Raw genomic sequence first — 17606 nt, 5'->3', positions numbered from 1 at the left:
GTGAAAGGAACTTTTTATTTGAGTTTTGTGGAATGACCCTTCTTATTTTTTAATCAGAAGTGGCAAAATAAGTACTTATTTTTTAATAATGTTTCCGGAACGGAGCCTAAGCTCGGCGATTAATAATCCAGAAAAATTTGACAAAAAAAAACTTTTGAATAAGGTAAAACGCCCAAAAAAAAAAATCTAAATGAGATCAAGGCCTAAACACAGAAAGATTATAAAAAAAAAATGTTACTTACACAACAATTCAAACACAATAACTTACGCAATCTCTCATATATATGTGGGGCCCATACATAGCAACCGAGACATATATGTGGAACCCATACATAGTAGTGTGTGTGAAGCCCACATGCATATGAAAGGGTGTGTAAGTTATTGTGTTTGAATTGTTGTGTAAGTATCATTTTTGGAAAGAGAGCACGGAGGCTAGTTCCACGTGGACGCCTTGTATTGATGTAACGTCAGAGCTCTGGCGCTTGTGTCAACGTGTAAGCCGGTGATTGGATAATGTAACGTGGAATGACATGTGAATCCTTCAACCTTCTGAAAATACTCCGTACTTGAGCCGCTGTTCTGTGTTCCTATAAAACTCTCTCTCTCTCTCTCTCCCCCTCTGTTCCTTCTCCTCCGCCCTCCATTGCTAAATCACAGTCACAGGCACGCAATACAAGCAAACTCACAGCACAAAGATTACAGTCTACAGACAGGTTCTATAACAAGTGCATGTGTGAGTTAAGAGGACAGGTAGAAGATGAATCTGCTGGGTTACGCATCGGCCATGGATTTGGTGGCCTGGAGAGGCATCGTCTTCACCATGTTCATACTCCATTTCGTGTTCGCTTGCCAATTGCTCCTCCTCCAACCTCTCGTCTCCGCCCTAGGTACTACGATCCCCCCTCCTCCTCTTCTTCTAATTGAACTTGGAACGGAATTCTATTATGATCTCATTATTCCGTGATCTCGAAATCAATGTTTGCGCTCAATCGGCCTCCTTTTTGTTTCGTTTTCTTGCATTTGGATTTAGAGTTTGTGCGGACGTCGAATCTTTTGGATTAAGTAACTAGTGGGTTTCCGCTATGTTATTGGGCTACTGGCTAATCGCGATAGTCAAAGTATTTTAGTTGATGTATGCGTGGAGAATGACCTGCCTAGAAATCCACGGAAACATGTGCTTTATAGTCCATTTAGTTTAGCAGAAAGGCCCCTAATTGCATTTGTCTGAAGTGGTTTCCAGCAGTGATAATCCTATGCTAGGGGATTTGAGTAGGAGAGTTTATTGAGCTCTACTACTTTGATCGGATTGGTATGATATGGCTCTTGTACTGGATGTGATTGCAATTTCCGACTGCACCAGTTTGCCAAACCCCTAGCTGAAACCAAATTTTGACTATAGAATGCCGAACCAAGAGCTCTAGTGGGGGAGCGGAAAATTCTTGCCAAATTCGGGCAAAACTAATTTGTTTGTTCCGGATTCGCCACCAAGTTTGATTTAGTCAAAATTGCCGCGTAATCGTTAATGCTATTAGTGCTTTTGATTCAATGGTGGCCAAAACTGCTTTGTACTAATGGAGCAGCATTGTCGTTTTTTATTCTTATTTTTACACTATAGAAAGCCATGAAAATGAGTTCGGCTTTTACCGAAATAGCTTGAAGGTGATTGAGGGTTGATGACATCATTGATGCTAAAAGAAGGCAAGTGGCCTAGGTTACAATGTGGCCTTTCTTGCATTTCCCTTTGCCTCGTGAGATGATGCACATGCTCTTTATAGAGCTTTTTGTCAGGCATGGCAAGTTTTGATTCTGAAAATAATGCAAATGGTGAGAATAGCTTACCATTGTGAGAAGTTAAGTGTGAAGTTGTCAATAGAGCCTAAATAAATGTTACAGAATATATAAAGGTGTCTAGGTACGAGTGTATCTTAACGGCAGTGAATCTCCCTGGTAATTTTTGGTTTCTTTATCCCCTGAACCCTATTTTATGTTGAGGCTCTTTAGGCATTTGGAATCTGTTGACAACTCAGTTAATAGTTATCTTTAGGCAGCTTGGTTCTTGTGTTTCTCAGCTGAGCTTTTGTGATTATCTCCTTTTTCATATCTTCTTTTTTTTTTTTGCTGGTGTCTTCTTTTTCATCTTGAAGGGTAAAAGTTATAAGATATAGGAGCTTACTGTCATTTTTGTCTTCTGTAATTCACATGATCACATTAGATTCCTAATATGAATAACTATCCATGATTGTTCTGTAAACTTGAAGTAACTGTTCTTTGTCTCTTGGTAGTTAGATCCCACCACGCTTTTCGTATGCATGACCACCTAGATGATCTTTTCTGGATTGGTGCAGTATATGATGCCCTTTGTAATAGTCTTAATCGTATTATTCTCAGCTAGAAACTCAAAATCTAAACATGTAGCTAGAGAAGTTAATCTACTCATTTTGGATTCTTGTATACATATACCTACTTTTTGTCCGTTGAAGGTTACATGACTTTCCCTTGTGATGTTCAACTAGCAATTTCATAAATAGGGAAATTTTAAGTGGCATGAGTTCTGTTTTCAAACTTTCACCTCATTGAAAACCATGTTGCAAAACCACAAAGAAATTGGTGGACTTATTCTTTGTATGGAATAAGTTTTTTAGTCAAGATGCAATGTAGTTCATTGAATTTATGACATCCAGGATGTACGGATGTAAATACTTTCCGTTCTTCTGTTTTTTTTTGTTTTTTGCTCAATGATGTGAGTTATTTCATCTTGGGTATGCAGATGGGAAACCCGGTGATGTTGCTAAGTTGTTTGAAAGAGTTTCACAAAATGTAAAGGTGAAACGTTATAGTGAGGCACTTGATGATTTAAATGCTGCTATAGAGGCAGATCCAACACTTTCAGAGGCATATTGGCATCGTGCATCTATTCAACGTCAATTGTGCAGGTCTTTATTCACAGACTGCCTTTCTATTTTTACAAACTGTCATTTCTATGCAGCTGAAAAGCACGGGTTTATTATCAGTTTTTAACTTTATGATTAAATATTGTTTCATGTGGAGTTGGTTTCCGTTAGATGCATTACTATTATACTTAATGCAAGTGGATCCACTAGGATATTAGGCCTTTAACCAGCTTAGGTTGCTACATAGATTAGGGCTCAACCATTTATATTTGTACTAATCGTATCTGGACCTTGTTAAACTGGGAGGCCTAATTATACATTTCATTTGGTAGATTTTATCTATTGGTCCATCATGAACAGTCATTAGGAATCTTTATACTGCTGTCTTTAATTGTGCCTGACGTGTGCTAGGTCAGTGGTTTCCTTTTGAAACCTCATGTGATTTAGTAACTATGGCTAGGTAGCTGCAAAATGATCGGACCGCAGTGAAATGCTCTACAGAACTGTTGATATTCCTTTTCTTTTTAGCAGCACAAATCCACAGGACTATGATATTTAAGTATCTTATTCTCTTTAAAAAGTAGTTGGAAATGATTCCTTCCTCCCTCTCCCCCTCTATTCATCTGATTGAAAGACTATGATTCAGGCAATTTTTGGCTAATGTAGATATGAGGAGTCAGAGAAAGATTATACAAAGTTTCTAGAGATGAAACCTGGTAATTCGGCTGCAGAGAAGGAACGTTCTCAAATGTTGCAAGCTCTGAGTGCTCTTGAGACAGCTCAGAATCTCTTTGAGTCAGGCGACATGACGAAATCATTGCATTATATCGACAAAATTGTTCTTGTGTTTTCTCCTGCGTGTTCAAGGGTATAGGCTCTATCATAATGATTGTCTTCATATTGATTACTTTTGTTGTAGTTTTCGTTTACTAAGTTAGCTATCATAACTAACTTATTTAATCCCTTCTTCTTCTTTTTTTTCTTCTGCAGGCCAGACTTCTTAAGGTGAATTTACTGTTAGCTGCTAAAGATTATTCAAGTGCCATCTCTGAGACAGGATATCTTCTCAAAGAAGATGATAATAATCTAGAGGCATTACTGTTACGTGGTCGCGCCTACTATTATTTAGCGGATCATGATGTTGCTTCAAGGTTTGTATGACACCAAAAATACTTAAACAAAAGAAAAATCTTGGTAAAATTCTTTCTGTATATGCGGCTATACTTTGTCCAGATGCGTCTTTTTTGTTCAATGGGCTTTTTCAAATGTCTTCTTCAGGCATTACCAGAAAGGTCTCCGTTCGGACCCAGAGCACAGTGAACTGAAGAAAGCATATTTTGGATTGAAAAATTTACTCAAGAAGACTAAAAGTGTAAGCATGATAAGCTTTTACGAAGCTTAAGAATGGCCATTGAGATGTCATTTACCGTTAATTTTTTGTTACCCTCAAACCTCAAAATGTTGTATGCAGGCGGAAGATAATGCGAGTAAGGGTAAGCTGCGTCTTGCAGTGGAGGACTATAAAGCAGCTCTTGCACTTGACCCAAATCATTTGGCTCATAACATACACCTTCATCTTGGTTTGTGTAAGGTCTTGGTTCAGCTTGGTAGGGGGAAGGATGCCGTAACTAGTTGCACAGAAGTGCTTGACATTGATGGGGAGCTTGTTGAAGCTTTAGTTCAGGTTTTCTTTTGTTTCCTCTAGTCCAAGAGTTTTCCAAAATCATTTTAAATGTGCGTAGAGATATAGAAGGATGCAATTGATAATATGTTCTCTGACTGTATGAGCCTGAATTGTGCGTCTGAAGGTTGCTTTGACTGTTTGCAACGTATTTAACAAGTCATTATATTTGTCAGAGGGGGGAAGCGAAACTTCTGATAGAAGATTGGGAGGGAGCTGTGGCAGATCTTAAATCTGCAGCGGAAAAATCACCTCAGGTTTGTATTATATACTTCCTGTATATATCACTATTCTCAGTCTGATTGTTACGTACTGCTCAATTTGAAGTTTGTTGCATCATATGTTTCTATTTTGCATCTCTCTTCATGCTCGTATTGGTATGTAGTGCTTAATTGGCAAATTGTTGCAGCATGTGTTTTCTCCAACACTGTGTCTTGGACTCATAGCAGTCATACTAAGAGTTTCTTATTCTTTATTTCTGAATCCAGATATTTCAAAAGATTTAGGGGGGAAATTTAAAGTCTCAATTTTACAGGATATGAATATTCGCGAAGTGCTAATGAAGGCGGAGAAATCGTTGAAGTTGAGCCAACGAAAGGATTGGTACAAGATTTTAGGAGTTTCAAAAACTGCTGCTATCTCGGAGATTAAACGGGCATATAAAAAACTGGCTTTGCAGTGGCACCCGGACAAGAATGTTGATAATAGAGAAGAAGCGGAGGCCAAATTTAGAGAAATAGCAGCTGCATATGAGGTTTGCTTTACTAAGATTTACATTTTCCCATCTATCTTTTTCCTTTGTTTTGGTCTCATTGAATGTTTTTTTCTTTTTCTGGTTTAGAAGCTGTGAATATCTTTTTATTTTTATTTTTGCTTTTCTTCATCCTTTTGTTGTTGGAAGATTGTACCTTGGGACCTCATCGCATCTAGAATCTAGCTTTAATTGCTAGGTTTTACAAGTTAACTTTGCTTAAGCCATTATATTGTTGATAAGTTGATCCGCTCTCATGTGGCAATTACTATTTGGTTTATTAAACGGAATGGCAATGGAATTCCCGCTTTGCATGAAATGCACCTTCACATTTGTGTACATTTGTACATATACCGAACCTCTCTTCCAACCTTATCAAAAGCCAAGTGGTGTTTTTGGCATTTTCCTTGTTAGCTTTCCTTTGTTGTTCTTATTGTTTCCTAAGCAATTTCAGAATGTACGTAGTATCTTCAACCTTTCCACTCTTTCTCAGAAACAGTTCCTTCCTTCAAATACATCCCAGGACTGATTGCCAAATCTCATCCCTTTCTGTACTGTACAGGTTCTTGGTGATGAAGACAAACGTACAAGATATGACAGAGGAGAGGACCTCGAAGAAATGGGTATGGGGTCGGGGGGTGGTGGATTTAACCCTTTTGGCGGCGGGGGACAGCAATTCACATTTCACTTCGAAGGCGGGTTTCCTGGTGGCGGCGGCGGCGGCTTTCCTGGTGGTGGATTCGGTGGATTCCAATTTTGACCTGTCAAAGCAAGGGGATTACTCAGCCATTGGCTTCACACAGGAAGTTCATGGAGTGCAACGCTCTCTGGAGCGGAATTAAAGCTTGTGAGACTGACAGACTGACTGGTTCGTGGTGGTAAAAAATCTTAGGCACCATTTTTTTTCAAATGTATTTTAGAAGAGTTTATATTCCTATGAAAAAGTTTTTGCTCTGCGGTTATTCATGTGACTCAGATTAAAAGTTGATAAGCCCTCGTTTGAGAGTAATCATGTAACATATTGCATTAATACGAAATCGTTCTTTTCTTTCCAGCCCCGCTCCTACGGGCATGAGGTTTCTGGTTAAGATGATCAAATTTAGTTCATTCGCAATGCAGATTATGCGATTCAGTGCCGTAGATTAAATTCCACTGTTGTAGCTTCCGCGAATAGGTAATCCTGTTGCTGAGTCTTCCTATGGTTTGAGAGAGAGAGGGAGAGAGAGAGAGAGAGAGAGAGAGAGCGAGCGTATAAATCCCGTAAATTGTAGCAGCACCTCAAAATAATGTAAATTGTAGCAGCACTGGTGCACGAAAAAAATTATCTTTCCACAAATGTGCACTATGACGCCCCATAGCCTGGTTGAGACCAGGCTTCAGAGTCTCGGTAGACATATGGATGGTTGGCCACAGGTCCCACATTGTTTAGTGAATGCAAAGTTCAGTGCTATATATAATAGATTAATATGCTATCTTGTGCAAGGCTTTTTAAAGTCATTAGGGCGTCAAAATTTACTGGAATCTCACATTTAAGCGTGTTTGACTTGGAGCAATCCTGGGATGGGTGACCTATTGGGGAGTTCAAGGTGCTTGGGCGGCCAAAGCAGACAAAAAATGCACCGAGTGGATGGTGAATCGCAAACGTTGCATCAAGACATGTCCGGCCCCGACTTTTCCACCGGACCTGACTTTTCTGGAGTATAAAACCAAAGATTAAAGATGAGCTTTTTTGAATGATTATTATAGCGGTACCAATTGATTGTGACACAAAGTTCGGCTCGGTTTGATTTGGTTTATGATAGGGGTACCAAAGTAGGAGAGGTTCCTAAAATTCTCAGGAGTCTAAAGCAGCCACACCTCGAGCCTTAGCTCATGACTGGCTGCTTTGCATCCAGAAGATTTTCAAGGAAATGGAACCACCTTCTCAGGCTTTGAAGAGAGGGGCATTCGTTTTCATCTTCTTTAAATGGAGTGGTGGGTATTAATTATCAAAACACGTCCTGGCCGTCATTTTTTCCCTCGGTGTTATTAAGGTAAGAGCTGAGAAGCGAGCGTGAAGCTTGGTGGAAGGGTGCATTTGGTCATGGAAAGAGTTTGGTGAAGGGTTACATTTGGAGAGAGACATTTAGTGTTGGAGAGAGAGAGAGAGAGAGAGATGTTGCTAGTGCCTAGTGGCTTGGTAGTTGTAGGGGAAAAACAACTGGGCATTTGATTGTAAGGTTTTTTGTGGGTATATCAGAATGATCATCAATTTGCCTGTTGTTTAAAGAAAGTAAATTGGAGTTTTGATCATTTTCTTAGGAGATGATTTATAAAACTTGAAGGGCGGACCTGGTGCAACAGTAAAACTGACCCATTTGTAGAACGAAGTTCACGGGGTTCGATTCTTGAAAACAGTCTCTGTTTTGCAGGGGCAAAGCTACGGACATCGGCTCTTTTCCAGACCCCGCATGTGCTAGAGAGTCGTGCACTAGATATGCCCTGTAAAGTTTGCAAAACATCCTCATTCCACGAATAACCAGCTCAGCTGCCCTGAGTCCAAATATAGCTTGGAGAGATGAAGAGAGAGAGAGAGATTAGAAAATAACTTATAATAGACTTATGGGGAAGTGAAAAACACATCACACAGCACAGGCACACAAAAGCCAAATCTCCCAAGTTAAACGCACAAGGAAAAGGCTATAATAACAGAACACACAAAAGACTTTGCACCGAGTCCATTATAAATCACAGGCATTGCACCAGAAGGCTTATCGTCGTCCTCATCTGAAGGAGACGCCTCTTCTTTTGGCGGTAGAGGAGCCGGCACAGGTGGTGGAGAGACGAAAAAACCCAACGGAAGCAAAACCTTGTCCACCTGATATACCGCCAACTGGCTATCGCTGTACACTGTGCCATTAACTGATGCATTGACAATTCCAGTCCTTATGGTCACCTGATCCCCGTCCACAGTCACGTTTAACGGGAACTTGTATCCGCTGTTATCTCCCGCCTGTGTGCTCAACGGGTTGGTCACCGTGTCGAAGTCCAATGGGGAGAAGAGAAAATTGATGACGTGGAACTGTATCAGCTGAATCCTCTGCTGATACGTGAATGATTTAAGAGTTTTGGATTTGAGGCGAGCAAAGGCCTCATCAGTCGGAGCAAATATGGTAAGTGGATTCGAGTCGTTGAGCAGGGAGAAAATCCGAGCATCCATTTTAGTCCTCTTCATTAGCCGAACCAGCGTATTGAAGTGGCCGGCTTTCTTTAGGATCCCGACGACATTGGGTGGACCCAGTGGCGCTGGAGCTGGCGCCGGAGACTGGGCAAAAATGGTGGGGGAGTGGTAGAAAAAAAGCAGCAGCAATTGTGAGAAGATGAAAAGTTGCTTGGACATTTTTTTCCTGGAATTTCTGGAGTGGAAATGGGGAATGGCCTGACCTGTTTTGCTTCAAGGGAAATGGGTATTTATAGAGTGGGTGTGGCATTAGGTAAAATGATAGTGTAGCATAGGGTGGGAAGAGGACATCATATCATGTTTCTCTTGGTAAGTGTTAGAAGCAGCTAGTGGTTTGCTTAGCAGTGGGGGAAAAACAACTGGGTATTGCCAAAAGTTTTGAGCTCGTATTCGTTTGTTAAAAAGCTCTTTTGAAATCGGCTTGTTACATAAGTAAACCAAGTTTGAATATTTTTTCAAGCTCGTTAAGTTTTCGAGCCAAACTTGAACAAATAACTGTTCGGCTTGCTCGATTTATGATGCTTATAAAATTCAAGCTACTCGATGTCTGTTTGTGTTTGGCTCAATTAAAATTGTTTGAGATATGTTCGTCTTGTAAGCAAGCCAAACTCGAACAAAATTTTAAAGCTCATTAAATTTTTAAACCAAATTTGAACAATGAACAGTTTGGCTAGTGTTTTGCCGGCCCTAATAAAGACGGGGAAATTACACTAAACCCCCTCAGGCAATAGTGCTTTAATGAGTTTTCCCCCTCCATGTATAAATCTGACAATTAACCCCCTTCAACTACTAAACCACCTTTTCTTCTGGGAGATCTTACAAATTTAAAAAGAAGTAGGTCACGAGGTCATGTGACCATCGCATGTCCATATTAACGACTACAAGTTCCCTTCTACATATATATACCATCTTCTCCACGCTCTTCAAATCTCTATGAGCGTTGTTTGTGCGTTTATAACTTTCGTATCACTGTTCATTTATTTGGGAGCCGATCATGCGGCAATCGCTATGCTATGAACTAGATTTGCTTGCATAAATGATCTAATCAAGAGTATGAGATGAACAGGGTCGATCTCGAACTCAGAGTTTAGATGAGCCTACTACCCAGGTCTAATCCAATTTAAGGCACTAAATTTACTCTGTAATCATGTGGTTGATGACACCTAGTCAACCCTATTTTTCTCATGAGGATGGAGGTAAATAGATCATGCAAAATGCACTGAATATGGCCAATAAAAAAAAAATGCACGGAATATGATTTGATCACGTGGTTGACGCCTGATCGATGTCAACTTTTTCATGGTTGATGAACTAGTAATTTACGAAATCACCAATTTTGATCAGGAAGTAAGGCCTGGTGTGGGTACAAATGAGGGCTGTCCAGAGGCACTATGTTTGCCTCCAAATTAGGATGTTTTCGTCACGAGGCTACTAATATTCGATTAATTTGATTTTTTGTCTAATTTATATGCTCTTTCGGACCTAAAATATGAACGGTTAAGATCATCTAATTCGTAGAAATTTTCATTGCATGGATTGGTTAATCATAACATATAATGTACTATCATAATAGAACCTAGGACTTGTATTATGTTAACTCGTGTATCAACTCTTTTATATTTATGAAGTTCTTTTTTTATGTAAAAAAAAAATAGAACCTAGGACTTACCGACATAGTGCTGCAACATTACCATCACACGACGTTCAATCCAAGTATAACATTCTTTTACTACATATGCCATGCACATCTCAAAAAAAAAAGGGTATATATGTCATGCAAAAAAATAAGCTCAGTGGATGCAAATAGCTACACGATCGGATCTCATTTTATTCTTACTCTCGTACCTATCGTCCGATCACATAGCTAGCGATAGGCGATCAACTTGATTTTTTATGTGAATAAAGAATTCAAAAAGTTCTTGGAAATGAGGGGGACTACGAGTGGGACAATCACGGCTCAAATTTATTTATGTCACCATCCAATTTTCATCGCTGCTTTTTGTGGGGGTTGGTTTCCTACGTCTGGCCCTAGGTGAATTAGTCTCATCCCTTTTGGATGCGGGATACCTCCCATGTTGTCAGGTAAAATGAAAAAGAAAAAATTTGACTTGATCACCTGCCTCAAATGGTAAGCTCAGTAGGACCTAAGAAATTAATAGTTCTGCAATGAGATGTATGAAAAATAATACTATCATTTTGCTGAGATTGGTTTCTCACTACGTTCAAGTTCACCCTATTACTTAACACTGAATGAGTGAATGAGAACCGAAGATTTGTACTGTAATAATATGTACGGTGTGTCCATACGTGGTGTGTCCCATATCCATTCTAGCATATCGGGTGTCCACAAAATGTCCGATACAAATACAACGATCGCAAGGAATGTCGATGCTCCATAATTTACTACGCTAGTGTCAGAGGCTCAGAGCAACATGCTATGCAATATGCACCTTGTTGCGTGCAAATGCTAATTCTTGATATTTGATATCCCAAGGGATAAGGAAAGGGGAAAAGAATCTACCATAAAATCTCTTCTTGTCATAACGAATTTCAACTGAAAAACCTACACTTTTGATACCTAAATGATGAGGAAGAGGGGGGAAAAGGTGCTTCATCGCGTAGCTATTTCGAACAACACTAACACATTGGTCAAAATAATAGAGTACCCAAACAACTGGTGAAAGGAATTTATAAGGATACAAGCAGATGTAGAATTCATCTACCGTCGATGTATTGTTGCTCAAAGACTATAATACTAGGACAGAAAGATTGCCACCTCATCCACTGATGAAACCCACATTCAAGAACATCAGGTTAAATCCAATTCCATCTCATCCAGAAAACGGGCAGCGACGATTACAACCAAGTTTGCCAAATTATCCGCAGTAGGATGAGAAGTATCTAACCTGGCTTTGGAAAAACTTGACCTCCTATAGCGAACAAAAATCAGATCCAAGTAAACAAACAGACAATATAAAGATGCAGCCTCAACAGCGTTGACCTACAACTTCATCAAAACTACGATGATCCTAAAGTTATAACCATTCACTGAAGTTCCAAATCTAGAGTGAGAAAGACATGAGAAAAATACTGAAACTAGATAACATATACCTAAACCTGAGATGTAGATATTGCAACACCTCTTGTAAAAGTTTCCACTATTTCATATTAAATGGGAAAACCGAAAAATACATGCAAGAGAACCAATTTTCAGCATTCAGATATCAGAAAGAAAGTTTGAACAAAAAAGTCCACGAAACTTATGACAAAGAAATGAACAGAACAATGATTAGGAGAAGACACAGGGTCTTAGGAGCATGTGTTCCTTTGCATACCAAAAGCATAGAATTGCTACACATCTTGCAGTTCAAAAAGTTTTAAATGAGGCTAAAACCAAAGAGTGTTGCTTAAGTACATATAATACAAATTACAAGGTACTATTACTCCAATTGCCCTACAAATTTTTGGGGCCAAGATCTGCCAAAAATAGAGAGGTGGATCAAGTGCAATGACTTAAATTTACCATACAATGGATGGTAGAAGAAATACAATACATACTAGAAGAAGTAGTACTGCTCGTATAGAGTTTCTAGAATAAAGATCAAACAAATGTACATGTGACTGCACAAAGGCTTGAGATTCTTATTGTTCTAACACGAACAATGAAAACAGACCATTAAAAGCATTCAGCTATAAAATAACATAACATGAAATTAGAAAAAGCATGTACAAGTATTTATTTTTACTTAGTGGCGGTTGACTACTCTGAAACTTCTGGGGATCCAGAGAGAGATCCAGAAGAAGTTCAAAAAATAAAGAATGTATTGTATATCTTGGTTCGCGATCAACATAAGGTAATATACATAAGAAAATGAACTCGAAACCAACTGAGTAAGTAATGTGTGATAGTAATTTAGCCCCAGAGGCTATTTTAATTCTGTTTATTGAATTTTTCTATTCGTATTTCTCAATGTTCTAAAAGTCGCTAGGCATTAGTCGGGCGGGCGGCCACCTTAGAGCGATTAATCGGACTAATCGGCTATTAATCAATGCATATGAATTAGTAATTGGCGATTAATCGTTAGTCAGACCTAATCGGATAGACCCCGTTAGTGATTAATCGGGGATTAATTCCTTATTTTAGAACACTGGTATTTCTCGCTTCTATTCGTGAGTTTTCTAATAGTGTAAAGGAAACTCATGACCACGACTCATGTCATGCCCACGAGATTATGTTGTGTAGATTTCATTGTCGCGGATTCAATCTAGCAACCAGGAGATCTTTGAGTGCAGAAATAGCGATAACGAGTCCTAAATGGTGGCTGTGGAATCAGTCTACCATCAGACTGGTTTTACTTCCGGTTCAATCATATCTTGTGTCCCATGTTCGTGTTTATTGCTTTCATCACCTAGCTATGGCTAATAAAAAGAAATTAACCACTAATCAAAAGAACGTGAGAAGCCATCTATCGAACAAGGGCCAGCCACAGGTTTCATAGTCGCAAAAACCAAGTGGCGAATCAAGAGAAGAATCCCGAAATAGCTTTTTGCTTTGAAAAATCAAAGCTGCGAATTGAGCAGTGAAATGAATTTCAAAGTTGGGAATTCTCCGTAGACAACAAGTACGTTGGCATGTTTGGTCGTGAGAAGAGCATAAAATGATTCACAAAAATTAGATATGTTTTGACTCTCATTGCGGGTTAGTAGGGAATAGGTATGTGCCGTATGGCCCATCTTTTGTACAATATCCAAGCATCTTTGGTTTACTGAAAGTGGTTATGTTTCAAAGTAAATACTTCTTTCCTCAAACCAGTGTTCTAAAATAAGGAATTAATCGGCGATTAATTGTTGTGCAATTAGGTCCGACTAACGATTAATCGTTGATTACTAATTAATATGCACTGATTAATTGCTAATTAAAAATCCAATTAATTGCTCGAAGGTGGCCGACCACCCGACTAGCACCTAGCAACTGTTAGAACATTGCCTCATACACCACTGGTTGTTCTCCTTTTTTTAGAAAGGAAATGAATTCCACCACTTAATGAATTTTAAAGTTGGAAACTCTCCCAAGACGAAACAAGCAAGTAGGTTGGAATATTTGTTCCAGATTGAGAAGAGCATGAAGTGCTTTCAACAAAAAAGGTCATGGCATCCATGCAATAGCTTAAAGAGACATTTATGCAAGCTGCGTTATAATTAGAGGAAAAGTACAACAATAGCCAAAGAAACACATACGCTCAAGACTTGCAATTAAAGAAGCATAAGAAATCTAATAAAAAATCACAAACAAAGCTTCTTCAATGGAAGAGAAAGTAAAAATCACAAAAAAAGCTTCTCCAATGGAAGAGAAAGTTAAACCCATTGAAAGTCAAACAACTTCAAGATGGTCATCCATAGGGGAAGTTACAAGCAGTAACCAAGATAAAAAAGCATGAAATTAAGGTCGAAGAGAGCAAAAAAGGAAGGTTGCAAGCATTGATATTGTTGCAGAGGGATGGGGGAGGAGGAGATAGAGAGAAAGAGGATTTACCCTTTGATTTTGCAGATCCCACGTGATTTGCTCAATTGCAAAACGAGAAAGGATAGAGCCAATGGATGCCAGCAATGGCGAACTCTTTCGCAGCTGGAAGCAGTTGAGAAGGCGGGTGATTTGGTGCAGCATTGGACGAGAGTGTTATGCAAGTTGTATTCGGGATCCGTCTTTTGGATTATAGTATTGAGGAAAGGCAATAGACGCATAAAAGACATCCCTAATGCCATGATTGGTTGAACACCCAAAATACAAATGGCAAAGAAAATTACGAAATAGCCTCACAAATCACAATCTTAACTTAGCAGCAAACAACATATGTCGAGCTCTTGCCCAAGTTTTCTCGAGAATCAAAGAGTCCACAAATTACAAGAACGAAAACATACAGCGCTCAATGGTATCCCAGTTCATCACTGTTTGGATTGTCAATTAGTGTTACACAAGTATTGCCTAGAAGGAGAAGGGGGACAAATGCATATTCTGAATATTTTGACATACAAATACGATCATCACAATGCTATTAACGCCCATTTTATTTAGCCAAATCGCAATGGATACAGCATAAACACCACAATGATTGTTCACTTGAGCTATCAATGCAACAACAAAGCATACAACAAAGAGAAACACGCAAACATACAAATTCAACATAGTAGTTGAAAACCAGGGAGTTACCCCATTAACGAATCCTCCATCACGGTAACGCTGTAAGCCTAGCTTCAAACGCGAAACCCCGGCAAAGGCTGTCCCCACAGCCCGGCACGCCATCAATCCACCTCCACTCCCCCTTCCCGGCTTCCTCCACATAATCCCACAACGCCAGCCTCCCCCCGACCCTCTTGGCCGAGAAACAAACCCTGTTCCCACCACCAAACACCTTAAACTTGCTTGAATCCGCAAACCCCCTCCTGAACATCTCCCCGGGCATCCGCCCCGCCTCCGCCCACTCCATCGTCTCCAAATCCAGCCTGAGGATCAAGATCGTCGAGCACGACGCGTTCAGCGAGAACGAAGATCTCAGCCCCCCGATCATCAGCACCCTGTTCCCCACCCCCTTCACCAACCTCGGCCGTTTCAAGATATCAAACACGTCCCCCCACTCGTGCTTCTCCAGCCTCGACCAGAACTGCGACGCCTGGAGCGTCGACAGCGTGCACGAGAACAGCTTCCACTGGCTCCTCCACGGCGAGCCCACGTCGCACAGGGCCAACACCTTGTCGTTTATCAGGATCGGGCTCCGCGGCTTGGCCGGCAAATTCGACGAGAAGTTGACCCAACCGTTGTTATCATCGCCGGAGTAGTAGAGCGCAGCTAGTTCACTGAGGACGAGGACACGGTTAGGAGGGGAGACCAAGACGGAGCCGTGGCGGGACCAGGCGGAGCCGAGCTGGGGGAGGGGTTTGAAGTGGCGGGTGAGGGGGTTGCAGGCGATGAGGGTGGAGTGGGACCAGAGGTAGACGAGGCCGTCGGAGGAGGCGACAGGGGTGGGGGAGGGGAAGTGGGGGAGGAGGAAGGAGAGGGGGAAGGTGAGCCATTGGTGCTGGTCGGGGTCGAAGGCGAGGAGGGAGGGGGAGGGGGACGAGAGAGAAGGGCGGAGGGCGAGGAGAGAGAGAGGGTGGGAGAGGAGGTGGGTGAAGGAAGGGGAGGTTAGGGTTTGGTGGAAGAGCTTGGAGACGGACCGGAGGGTGATGAGCTGGCGGAGGGGGAGGTGGGCGAAGATCTGGTGGAGGGTGTCTTGCGGGAGGCGGTAGATCGGTGGGGCGTCCATCGGAATCGGGCCGTGCGGCGGGGAGTTAGGGATGCGGAGATTCAGGGGGAAGAGAGAGAGAGAGAGATGACAGAGAGACAGACGCGCAAGTAGGTGTTTCTTTAATCATACGCGCAAGTAGTAGGTTGGGTTCGAGACGACTGGGTCACACGTCAAACCGTTTCCGTTTGCTTCTCACGCAATTGACGAGGGTTCGATTCTTAAAGTTAATCAGAAAGAAAGAAATTTCTCGTAAATTCCTAATCTCAGGATGCATGCCGCCTATGACTGGACTGAAGTGGAAATTAGTCAAAGTGCGCATGAACTGATCCGAACATTTCTAACTGTCGAAAAGTGAAAAAATAAAACTTGGGCTCATTCTTGTAAATTTATTTTTCTTTTTAGTTTTGAGTGTTTGTTCATCTTTTCTAATTTTTTGTTAAATTTATCAGATATTTTTTTAGATTATTCATACCTCAGATGAGTCTAAAACGTTTTAAAAAAATTCATGAAATCTTTTTGCATGGCCTATTTTATTGTTTTTATCAGAGTGAACACTTGGGATTTCCCTGTCTTTTTTTCAGGTGTCGCTACCCTGGACCATCCTATATTTTCTCATTTAGACTTTCTCTGCAGCTATGAGAGGTTCTCAGTAAAATTATGACCAAAAATAATAAAAATCACTAAAGTCGAAAAAAATATCAAACAAATGTCTTTTTGGTCTAAAGTCTCGTCTTAAATGAACTTTTTTTAACATCGATTTATATTTTTATACATTTTCGAAACGAATAATTAAATTTAAAAATTACAACAAAAACTAAACAAAAGATTATGAAAAATTAAAAATACTGGAAAAAAATTTGAACTAATAAGTTTACAAGAACACAGTTTAGAGTCACACAAATGTTGACAACGGGATTGGAGGGCCTAATGCGACGCATGGAAATTGTGCTGCCACGCCGAATTTGGATTTACTTTTATTTAGAGACAGCGGGGATTATTAATTTATTACTCCTATTATTCTTACCAGTTCAAGGCTGTCTTTGAATTAGTTACTAATTAGAGCATCCACATTGTAATAAATAAATTGGTATGGATAAGCAAACTTAAGAATGCTAAAAAAATACCTCACAAATAATCAAAGTTACAAATCTTTTAGCAAATAACCAAATTCCACCCATTCCATAATCAAACTTAACAACTTTTACCAATAACCAAAACTCAATAATCAAACCCAATAACCAAATTCAAAACTAAAAAACTAAAAAACACCCCACATTAGAATCGTCTCATTGAGAAGAATAATTTGGTGTGGTCGGGTGCGTGATTAGAACTCGTTTGTAATTGGACATAGGTGCATTGCGTATTGTGGGGGTTTTTTTTATAGGGATGCAAAAATAACCAATGTGGAAGTAAAGTTTGTTAAGTTTGAATATGCACTAAATGGATAATCAAATGCTGACGTGGCACATTTTGGTTATTGATTTTGATTATTCTCATTGCAGATGCTCAACACTTAGGTTAAGTTCTGCTAGGGCTTTTTTGCGTTTTTTCTTGTTTTTTCATTATTCAATTTTTTTCGTATTTGTTAGTTTTAATTTTTTGGGCTTTCTTTTGGATGTTTCTAAAAATATTTGAAAAAAAATCACAATTTTTTATTTAAAATAAATCACAAGTTAGACGTAAAACTAACAAACGCGAAAAAATTTTGAATAACGGAAAAACAAAAAAAAACTCAAAATTTTTAGCAGAACTTATGTAGCTTGTGTCTTCTTGAAAAATA

The 17606-nt window shown here is 39.9% G+C and overlaps 4 protein-coding genes across 4 annotated transcripts; 1 reads left to right on the top strand and 3 right to left on the bottom strand.

The window, feature by feature from the left end:
* The first annotated feature begins 581 nt into the window (after positions 1–581).
* On the top strand, positions 582–6377 carry LOC131327068 (dnaJ protein P58IPK homolog). The gene is made up of 9 exons (XM_058360061.1): positions 582–887; positions 2768–2933; positions 3558–3759; positions 3882–4042; positions 4170–4263; positions 4363–4575; positions 4749–4829; positions 5108–5326; positions 5886–6377. Exons 1-9 carry the CDS (start codon positions 758–760, stop codon positions 6081–6083), a joined length of 1464 nt encoding a protein of 487 aa, XP_058216044.1. The 5' UTR covers positions 582–757; the 3' UTR covers positions 6084–6377.
* A 1526-nt stretch (positions 6378–7903) lies between these two features.
* On the bottom strand, positions 7904–8832 carry LOC131327067 (fasciclin-like arabinogalactan protein 12). The gene has a single exon (XM_058360060.1). It carries the CDS (start codon positions 8700–8702, stop codon positions 7983–7985), a length of 720 nt encoding a protein of 239 aa, XP_058216043.1. The 5' UTR covers positions 8703–8832; the 3' UTR covers positions 7904–7982.
* A 2306-nt stretch (positions 8833–11138) lies between these two features.
* Positions 11139–14503, bottom strand: LOC131327066 (uncharacterized). Its single transcript, XM_058360059.1, has 2 exons — positions 14077–14503; positions 11139–11473 (listed from the first exon to the last, which is right to left on the bottom strand). Exons 1-2 carry the CDS (start codon positions 14304–14306, stop codon positions 11353–11355), a joined length of 351 nt encoding a protein of 116 aa, XP_058216042.1. The 5' UTR covers positions 14307–14503; the 3' UTR covers positions 11139–11352.
* Positions 14504–14517: 14 nt separating this feature from the next.
* Positions 14518–16011, bottom strand: LOC131327065 (SKP1-interacting partner 15). Its single transcript, XM_058360058.1, has one exon. The coding sequence runs from the start codon at positions 15842–15844 to the stop codon at positions 14771–14773; it is 1074 nt and encodes a 357-aa protein (XP_058216041.1). The 5' UTR covers positions 15845–16011; the 3' UTR covers positions 14518–14770.
* Positions 16012–17606: the final 1595 nt, after the last annotated feature.

This window comes from Rhododendron vialii, chromosome 5a, assembly GCF_030253575.1.
Source record: "Rhododendron vialii isolate Sample 1 chromosome 5a, ASM3025357v1".
NCBI classification, from domain to species: Eukaryota; Viridiplantae; Streptophyta; class Magnoliopsida; order Ericales; family Ericaceae; genus Rhododendron; species Rhododendron vialii.
The sequence above is the reverse complement of the archived record's forward strand: the minus strand, read 5'-3'. Positions and strand labels throughout refer to the sequence as shown.